Source organism: Colossoma macropomum, unplaced genomic scaffold (genome assembly GCF_904425465.1).
Source record: "Colossoma macropomum unplaced genomic scaffold, Colossoma_macropomum, whole genome shotgun sequence".
NCBI classification, from domain to species: domain Eukaryota; kingdom Metazoa; phylum Chordata; class Actinopteri; order Characiformes; family Serrasalmidae; genus Colossoma; species Colossoma macropomum.
The window spans coordinates 18,345,406-18,355,359 of NW_023494795.1; the positions used below are offsets into that span (position 1 = coordinate 18,345,406).

Genomic DNA, 9,954 nt, shown 5'->3' on the forward strand with positions numbered 1-9,954 from the left:
GATGAGGAATGAATGTATGAATGAAATGAGGTGAGCTAATGTGTACAAGAACAAAGAAGGTTATATGAGATGAGAACAGATATATAAGTATATAAATATATAGCAACTGGAACAAGTTTATTACAGAGAAGTTGTGGTTCATTTAATGTGCATTCTAAGGGGAATTCCCACATAATTCAATCATGTTTTAAACAAAGCCATTCTGAGTGGTTTGATCCAATATGGTTCAGTGTAGAGATGCTTGCCAGCTCTGATTTCTTCACAGTGGTGGTGATAGGAATCAGGAGTTGTGATGTCTATAACACAAAAGCATCCATTTTGTTTGCCATCCACAATGACCAGTTAACCTCCACTAGTCCATAAAATGTCCATTTATAATGGTAAATCTGATCTTTTGCCTTAGAACACCCTGCATATACATCTCCACCATGAATACATTTTAGGCTAAACCTTATCTCAGAACTACCGTTAAGGCATCAGACAGCATATTCGTCATTATTTTGTGCATTAGCTTTCGGTGAGGTAACTTTCAGAAGCATTAAAGACTTTGGATGTCTGTTTCCTGCAGCTAGCACTGAATAATTCTGACTTGGTAAGTTTTTCTACAGTGGTGCATTTCACATCAAACCACTCTGAATGACTTTATTTACACCTTGACATTTTAAGTATGCAGATTTGTGGGATTCCACTTCAAGCCTGGAGATTAAAATGCACAGTGTTACCAGTATGAGTGATCTGTACTCTGTACAGTGAGTGGAGTGTGAAACGTGCGCATGGATGAGAGATTTTTACAACATACAGTATATGAGAATAATTTTAAAGGCTGAGTGCATGAGGAGAGAATGGCAGTGTATGAGTTAAGAGTAGAAGATGTACAAACTGGTGTTACCAGTAACATTTAATAGTAATAAAACTGGCAGTGTGAAGTCAAAGTGGACAATCCATGCTGTGATGATAGCCTAAGGCCTTGCCAAATACACTGCATTGGTTTGAAGCCTTGCTGGCTATAAGCTTTTCTAAACACAAGCGGAACAAAAGGTATGGTTTAAATGCATATTTACGTTGTTTATTTTACACTACTTTTTTAAACATTGCATTACATTCCTTAGTCCATTCCCCCCTCCCAGTCCTCTACAAGTCTTGTGAGCTGATCTTTGTGCCCTGCCTAAAAGGCAGTAATGAGCTTTACCATGGAGTTCACCTGTAAATACTGTGAGGAGGCTTAGAGGATGAGACGTGTTGGATTCTATGCTGAAAGACTTGCCGGCCTGTGCAGACCTCTGTATGGCGTTCAGATACGAAAACTCACACCTCCTGTTCTCTACATGTGCACAAATAAAGAGAAACAAGTCATGGGAAGACATCATGCATGGTTGTTTCATTTTCATTTTGTATTACTATGTCCTGTATATTGTTTGTATTACTATTATTAAAAATTGACAAAACCAACAAAACTTTTATATATAACAGAGATTAGAGATAGTCCATCTGTATCGATGGGTAGCAGTTATCAGACTGATATCAGCAGAAAGTTAACTGATATCTGATGGAAAAACAGAATGAATCTGATTAAATCTTGTAGCCAATCTATCCTGAAACAGACCACATTCACTCTTTAAAAAGATTGTTCCTTAGTAAAGACAGTGGTTTTATATAGAACTATAAACACTCAAAGAATTGTTTACTTGGTTAAAGCATTCTTGCATTGAGAAGTTTCTTGAGATTGATGGAGAATGTTTTGTATGTTTTGACATAACAGTAGCAGAACCCTTTTTACCAACCATTTAACAATGCAAAGAACCCTTTAAGAATGCAAAGGGTTCTTTGGGTGTTCATGATTCTAAAAAGAATCATTGTCTTTGTGCTTCAAAGGTTCTTTACTAATCTTTTGAAAGAGTGTTCACGTTATGTGGTGTGATGTGTGCTGTGTAGATAAATAATTTGACCATAATAGCCTACTTTTAGATGCTTATCTTAAGAGAAGTGCTTCAAAAATAAAGGAAATTAACACAAATGTTTATAGGATCGAAATTGGAAAGGGAAAAGTGATGTTGTGACATGTCTCTAATAACACCGTCAGTCAATATCAGAAAACACAAACAAGTATCTAATATTACAACTCGACCCATTTTGTAGCCAGTGTGTGATGATTTGGGCATTTCATGACGCTAATAGGTGCTATTACAAGCTCCATTACTTGTTAGCCACTATAGCCTTGTTGCTCCAGAGTAAAACCAAAGCAGCAAACTTTGGACACCAAACATGTCTTGGCTGATCAACTACATTTGGCATAAGAGGGTTTTTTCTTTTTGGTCCCTGAACTATGGCTGTAAGAGAGGTTTTGGCCAGTGTTTCCCAGTCCTGGTCCTGCAGTACTCCTATACTGCCTATGTTTGTGTTTTCCCAACTTTCTACGCTCCTGACTCCACTCATGAGCTAGCAAGTCCTTGCTGAGTTATAATGTGTGTTAAAGCAGGAAAAACACTAGAGCTCACAGTCGAGGCAAGTACAGGCCGGGACTGGGAAATGCTTAATAATCAAGGAGGTGATGGTAGCAAGGAAAAACTCCAGGGACAGGACTAGGAGAGGGGAGTAAAAAAAACCTAAAGCTGGAGGTCATCCTCTGGTCAGATACTGATGAGGGGGTCATCCCTGTGTTCCCAGGGCCCTTTCTGTTTTCTCAAATTTCTTGACAATAGCCCTATGTTCCTCAGGCCCCCTTTGTAATTTTGGAAACAGCCCTGTACTCCCAGGGTCCTGTGTTCCCTTATTAAAATTTTCATGGGAAATGGCTATGTTTTCATATTGCCTCAATCATGTTTCATTAACATGAAATTAAGAGTTATGTTCAAACCTCTGGTATAAAGGTACATATCCTGAGTTTAGTATATGGAAAAAGAATAATGTTTATGAATTTGTTGCTTCCAAGATTCTCTTATTTAAAAAACACTGATTATACTATTCAGTGACAGGCAGCACCAGGCTGAAGGGAAAAAGGAAGATAAGCATGTATTCCCTGCTGGTGTAAGATAGTCTATGCTGGTTTAGTTAGTCGCCCAGCATGGTAATGCTGGATGACCAGCATACCAGGATCCAAAACAATCTATGCTGGTTTTGGTGGTGGTCAGCATAATACCTTCCCTTACTGCTGACCAACAAACCAGCTTCCAAAACACAACATATGCTGGTTTTGCAGGTGACCAACTATCCCAGCTTTCAAGGAAGATATTTAATGTTTTTTTTTTTTAATCATTTTCATTGAAATTCACAGTATTGACAAAATTGCAAAACATTACCAAAACCACTGAAGACCTAAAGGTCATTGTTACTTGGATCCGGTGCCTGTGTTGGAGCTAAACTCTGCAGGGTGGTAGATCTCCAGGACCAGGTCTGGGCACCCTTGATATAAAAACTGATAACGGACTTGGTAAATAGTACCCAGCGCAACGTCTCTGCTTATTAATATCACTTATTGCCTCGTGAAGAAAAAGGTCAGAGAACAGGAGTAGAAAACTCAAACGGCCAATATGCAGCTTAGGGTCAATTTTGAAGATTCTGCAGTTCCCGCGTTGACCATTAGAGAGCAGTATAACACTGATGAATGAGTAGCACCGTTGAAAAGAAGAGCTCCGCATTATCAACCATTCCGCTTCAATGATGCTGACATTTTAGAGCAATTTGTTAGTACGTGTTGCTGTTAGAGGGGAAAAGAATGTAATACTAGCTGAACCATTCATCTTTACTAGGGGGAAAAGCTACAGCTCTTATTTTGTGGACACAACCTCTTTTCATTAGCAAGAGTAGCCAAGAGCATATTAACTTGAGGTGATCAGTCTGAATGGCAAGGAATTTGTCCTGTGGCTGTAGCATGACAGGCAAGAGTTCCCATTCAGCAAGCAGTACATTTTATAGTTATGAAAATCCATCGTTTTGCAAGCTAAAAACAGCCAGCCCTGGGGTCAGTAAAGCAGAGTTAAGCCATCTGGGGCAGTGGGTGTTAAGTGGTCTTGGTGCACCAAACCCTACCAACCAGCAACCCCCAGTCAAAACTGCTTCAGTTTCCAAAAGGCTGTCTGCTCCCCCCCACAAAATAACTAATTTCTGCCGGCTTAGTGTGGCTGTTGAATCATCTCACCTGTGGCCAGCAGCTTGCAATCTGAAATTCTTCCCATTTACCCAGGGTGCATATTTAAATGCCACAATATTGGCCAATAGCATAGTGCCTGTTTTTCCCCCTAGTTTATTAAGTAAGGGGAGCCTCCATTTACAGCCCACAGTAGTTGATTTAAACTATAGCTTGAGCAACAGTGCTTACCAGGGTTATAGCCATCTGGAGATCCAAAAACCTCATTTGTGGGGAAAATAGAAATGAGTGCATTCGAAATAGTTACCACAGGTGCCAGAAGGCTTGCCAGACAGCATCGTATTCCTCACATTTCACACCTATGGCACTACCAAGTTTGTCTTGGTGGTAGGGCTCCCTGGAATCATCTGGACAAGACTGCGCACACACTTATGGTGTTTATGACTTTGCCACTACAGACCAAAGGAGGAAGTGTGAGACACCACAACAAATTCCATGGGCCAAAGAAACTTTATTTCAGGTGTTAAAGAGCCATCCTCAAGACATTGCAGATACAAAATCCTTCAGACTGATGGAAGACTCATCTAACTTTAGTGCCACTAACGTTTGGGCGGAGTGTGCTCCTTGATGCGGTTATTGGTTTTGGGAGAACTGGTGGAGGCATGGGGAGGAGTCAAGTTGGGATTGTTATGAAAGTGTTCACTTCTGCTCAGGCATGAGGTCGTCAATCGACTGGCCAGCCTCCAGACGTTTCTCCATTTCTACAAGCAGGTTGACTCCATCCACCACCATCTGCACCAGTTCCACCTCGGAGAAGCCCAGCCGGTCCGCGTTGGAGATGTCAAAGACGCCACCCACTGCAGCGGTGTCTACTCCACCTGGACAAGGGAACATCAAAATTGAAAATGTTGCTACAAGTACATGGTCAAGACAGTTCTCAGAGATAAAAAAGACAACAGTACCATGATCATCCTAAACTACATTTTACACCATCATTTGAATACAGCAGTTGCCATTTACATTAAACTTTGAAGGAAACCTTAGTTTGTGAAAGATGTTAGTTTCCTTGTCCTATTAGCTTACTCTTCAGACAGAGGTAGAATGTAGAGAAAGGTGAGTCACATGGCTTTTACCAGTGAGCACAAAACACCACAGGGTTAGAATAAGAGTAGTCTATCCCAAACTTTCACTTCCACAATTACTAAGTTGTTGTATTTACATACATATGTAAATACTGTACCTGTTCCACGCTTCTGAAGCCTCAGTTTCTTGAGGATCTCACCAAACTTTTCATTTTTGCTGAGGTTGGGCAGCTTGACATGGACACCAGCACGCAATCCTGTGCCCAAGTTAGAGGGGCAAGTGAGGACGAAGCCCAGGTGCTCATTCCACATGAACTCATGACTCTTCTCTTTGAAGAGACCCTCAATCTGCAAGGGAAATTCAACGGCATTTGTTACCTTGACATTTAATAGGTTTCTCCTCTATTCTCATCCAAGGTTACACAACTGCAGTGGGACCAACCATTGTAAGGCCTGTGCAGAAGCGAGTGAAGACTTCCCTCATATTTCCACCCTTCTGCATGGAGATAACACGTAGGTGATCCTCCTCATTCACCCAGACAAGGAAGGTCTTGTCATCATTGTGCCTTAAAGCATTAAAAAGGACAAAAATCAAAAACAAGTACAGTAAGGCCACTCAAGTACTGACTAACTTCATAGATTGTCAAACAGCTGCTTAATAACTACAAATATTAAAAAGGACCATATTTGCAGCTGGCACCATGACCTTTGTATATGATTTGAGTCAAAGCCAAGGTAACACCATATCCTACTCACCAGATTCCCCTGGCATCAGGCCAATCACGAGCCATCCCAGAGGCCAACAGCAGTGGGGACACAGGCTTGTCAAAGAGGAAGTGGTCATCAATCAGCTGCTGCTGCTCCTCCTCTGTCATGCTCTTCAGGGCATAGTACTTTCCTTTAAATTCACCCTCTAGGGAACTTAAAGCTGTAAAGTAAGAGCATTATGGCATTATGGCCCTAATGCCTTTAACATAATAGCACTTCAATTGTAACAAGCTTTTTAAAATGTTACTGTTTAATATCTATTACAAATTTGAATCCCCCCAAATCACTTCCCACCCACCATACAAAGCAGTCATCATCAACCATGTTTTGCTTACCCTCAACAGACAGATTTTCAATTGCACGTCTCTCTCCGCGGCTGCAGTGGGGGGGCAGGCAGAAGCCACGGATGCTCCTGCCAGTTCGCACTCTAGAGCTCAGGACATAGTTGGGGTCAAGGTCATCTCCACCCTACGGCAAATTGATTAAATGACTTCACAGTCCAATAATAAACTGGCAGAACAGACTGAATACAGGACAACTGACAAGCATGTACCTGAAGGTTGTCTGGGTTCAGATCAGTCTTGTGTTTGTCTGTGGGCTTGTAGCCTCCATGGCGGTCCTCAATGACTGGGTCCAAGAGATCTTTGAACACCTCATACGTTTCTTCATCTCCCGCAACACAGCCCACAGTCATGATGAATGGGTGGCCTGGAATTGGGGGAAGAGGGGGAAGAGGGGGAATTAGTGGAAGACCGAACATGTAATCAGTTTTGGGGGAGTGGGATAGGCCAATTAGCTGAGAAGGTGCCTGAACTAAACATTTGCCATATGTCTGGACCATGGGCAGACTGGTCATTCCCAAGGGGAGGTCCATTACAGCACACGTAGACAGATTCAGAAGTTGACTGTTCAGCTTCACTGCTCAAGTGTTTACAGATAATAGGAATGGTGGTGGAAAAACACCCACGTCATCAGGTGAACAGCACCAACTGCGGGCAAGGTGCACACTAGAGTGTGTCCCTGTTTGCATACACAAGTGGGAGGAATATGGACAAAAGACCACACAAACTGATTTAAAGTGGCATCATTAGAGCCAAAGAGTGCAAGGAGGGCTTACTGAGGGACCTCCAATAGACAGGGGCAGCAGGAATTAACAACCAACTGAGAGCTTTTACCTGGGTTGTCCACCCCAGTCTGAATTACGTCGTCCAGCGTGAAGCCGCTGGGGGTTTCTTTGTCCCGCAGGTTTGCGTACATCTCCGAAGTGAGCACCTTGGCCATGTGGTTATTGTGCTGGCTGAGGTCAGGGTACTCCTGCTCCGCCGTGTAGTTCATCTTCAACTTGTTATGGCTGTTTCCGAAAGGCATGGTTGCTTCGAATCTGGTGGAGAACAAGGAGCGTTTCGTTAGACGCGGTCGACATCAAATCCGGTTCCCGCAAATGCACGAACAAAGCTTTCCCTTCAGCCGCATTAGCTGTGACGTAACGGAATTAAAGCGCGCATTTTACGCAACGACCGAGGCGCCGGAATCCGCCGTTCATTTCATTTGTCTCGTTATTGACCGCAGCGCAGCGCAGCGCAGCACCCACGGCTGTCGTTACTGGCACGGAATTGATTTACATGTTTAGAGTGAGGTGAAAATATGATGTTCTATCGACAGTAAAAGCTACACGTTGGTCTAGTAATCGCAAATTCCTGTCAGTCATCGTCGATATAAACAAAAGGGGCTCGACGCAGCCTGCGTGCGCGCACACGCGCGTAATGCGCAGCGCCTGTGAAAAACGCCTAAAGACCTTGCAGATAAACGGAAGACACTGCAAGGTCGTTGCTGATGGGTTGACGGAAAAGCGCCCAGCCTGCACCCGTTTTAAGGTTATTTCGTCTAGTGCCGTCACTGAGAGAGATGGAAACATTTAATCCATCCATCAGCGGATTAGAAAAACATTTGAGCTTTCCAATTTGATACAGCCCACTTCAGCCTAAGTAGCTCTTTCCTTCTCCAGAAACAATTCAAACAGCGTTTACGGACTATCGTCGTTGCAAAAACAAAACAGAATCGTTTCTCGTATATAAAATATGCAAATAACGTAATGCCCCAAAAAGGAGAGGAGGGGGAAAAAAAGACAGCCCCCCTACCTTTAGTGGAGTTTCTTTGGGAAAGTGACAGCTCTGCCTCCTTCAGTCCTGGAGCGACCACACCGCCACTGCTAATGGTGTCCGGCGCTAAGCCGCTTTGCGCTGTTTTTATACGCCGCCCGAGCTCCTTTCTGATTGGCTGCTATTTGAGTCCATTCATTCTATTGGAGGGCGGGTCGCGCTCGCGTCCAGCGGCAGCCGGCGATTGCTTGCGTGGGTCACGTGCCTGTTTCCTTGACAGCGCTGTGATGGAGAGCGAGGCTGCACGGAAAGAAGACTCTGCTGGCGGCTTCAGAACGGCGTTTTGGTGCACAACAAAGAAGGACAGTACCGAGGGTACTTCAGCTGTTAATGTTTTGGGGTGGATGAACGAGTTAAGAAGTTACACGGTGTTTCTCACAGACATCAGAGACCACATTGATAAGACTTGTTTTAGAACAAGAGGGGAATGGCCGTTACAGCACGTTCATTTCCATTCACTTAGCCTGCTCGATGATACAAATTCAGTTCTGTCTACAAATTTATCAAAAAGACCAGCTCCAGCCTGTATTTGAGAGGCCTATGTGTCGACTAAAGACTGGGTTTGTTTTGGCTGAGGACATTTTGTGACGGTACGTTTTCTTAAGCCCAGAATGAGCCTGTGGTGGTTACATATTGAGAGACAGTGTTTCCTCTTCCACCCACTTAGCACAGACAGTTAACTAAGAGAAATAGTATCCCCATCAGACTGTTTTTCTTTTTCATTAATCCTTTCAATTATGCATCAGTCATTATCTGCGAATAAATTAATGAGCGGGTCAGAGGGCCGGTCCCAAAACAAAGGCCTCATGATACTCTGCTTTGTCTACGCACTGGCTCTGAAACTCTATCTCCTCAGACCAATCACAGCCATTGGTGCTGTGGTAAGATCTTTGCCTCAGGTCCTGTTTTTACTTCATATGATACTACAGGGCTTTCATCACAGGACCTTTGTGAAGCTCAAGGATCCTTGAGCGTCCCTAAAGGCCGTTTACACTGGTGGCAAAGCAGCCACTCCTGCATGTAAACAAGCTTCTCTTCACTTCAGGCACACAATAATGCTGCCATGTCCAAAGCAAGAGACGCATTTATTCTTAACATAAAGTAAAAGTGACACATGTTGATTTTAGGCGTTGTCAGCGTAACTCATAGCTCATTGCTGTCTTTAATAAGTCTGCAGGATTAGACAACAGTGTATACTATTTTCTGGCATTGCCAATGTTTTGGCTCTCACTGAACCTTCTTGCTTCTGTCACTGGGCCGCAGACCTACACTGACCCTGGTGGGAAAAAAAGGAAGGATACTTTTTGTCCTCCGACTTAAGGTAGTTGTCCTTGGCCTGAAGGAGGAGTGGGTGCACAACAGACACTTTTAGTGAAGTGGAAATAAAATATTTGTCATTGCTAAAGGAAGATGTGCAGACTGTGATGCCAGAGAGCAGAATACTGTTCATCTGTGTCTATTTTTGAGATACATGTCCTTGTAGCCTTTTGATGGACTGTTAGTATGTCTGCATGCTGCTTCAGAGATGAGTGTGTAGGTGTGTACTGTCCAGAAAAACAGCCTTTTGGTGGAGACTATGCAAAGCCATTAAAAGATGTTGATATATTCTTTGCTTTTACAGAATGAATTCATGGCCATAGCAGTGGTGACATGACTCTGAGAATCACCCACGCTTTCATTTAAGGTCTACATTTAGAATCATATTTTGCAGACGTTTTCTAAGGATTTTTTTACTTTATACTAGATTTTAGTTGGCAAAGTGATTGACTGTAGATTAAGTTAACTAGAGGGTAACAATAACAGAGTAATTAGTATCTCTGTTTACAGGATGGATATTACATTTTGCTCCTACATTTCCTCA

General features: G+C 43.0%; 1 protein-coding gene across 1 annotated transcript; it reads right to left on the reverse strand.

Moving 5' to 3' along the window:
• Positions 1-4,575: 4,575 nt before the first annotated feature.
• On the reverse strand, positions 4,576-8,169 carry ckbb (creatine kinase, brain b). The gene is made up of 8 exons (XM_036581711.1): positions 8,073-8,169; positions 7,110-7,315; positions 6,488-6,642; positions 6,270-6,402; positions 5,923-6,094; positions 5,609-5,732; positions 5,325-5,514; positions 4,576-4,962 (listed from the first exon to the last, which is right to left on the reverse strand). The coding sequence occupies exons 2-8, from the start codon at positions 7,300-7,302 to the stop codon at positions 4,784-4,786; spliced, it is 1,146 nt and encodes a 381-aa protein (XP_036437604.1). The 5' UTR covers positions 7,303-7,315; positions 8,073-8,169; the 3' UTR covers positions 4,576-4,783.
• Positions 8,170-9,954: the final 1,785 nt, after the last annotated feature.

Excerpts from the sequence above, each read along its gene's own strand:
- ckbb (XM_036581711.1), bottom strand. The coding sequence starts at position 7,302 with ATGCCTTTCGGAAACAGCCATAACAAGTTGAAGATGAACTACACGGCG. Across the intron at positions 5,733-5,922 it reads CCTGATGCCAGGGGAATCTG|GCACAATGATGACAAGACCT; the intron begins GTGAGTAGGATA and ends TAATGCTTTAAG. Across the intron at positions 5,515-5,608 it reads TCTGCACAGGCCTTACAATG|ATTGAGGGTCTCTTCAAAGA; the intron begins GTTGGTCCCACT and ends TTTCCCTTGCAG.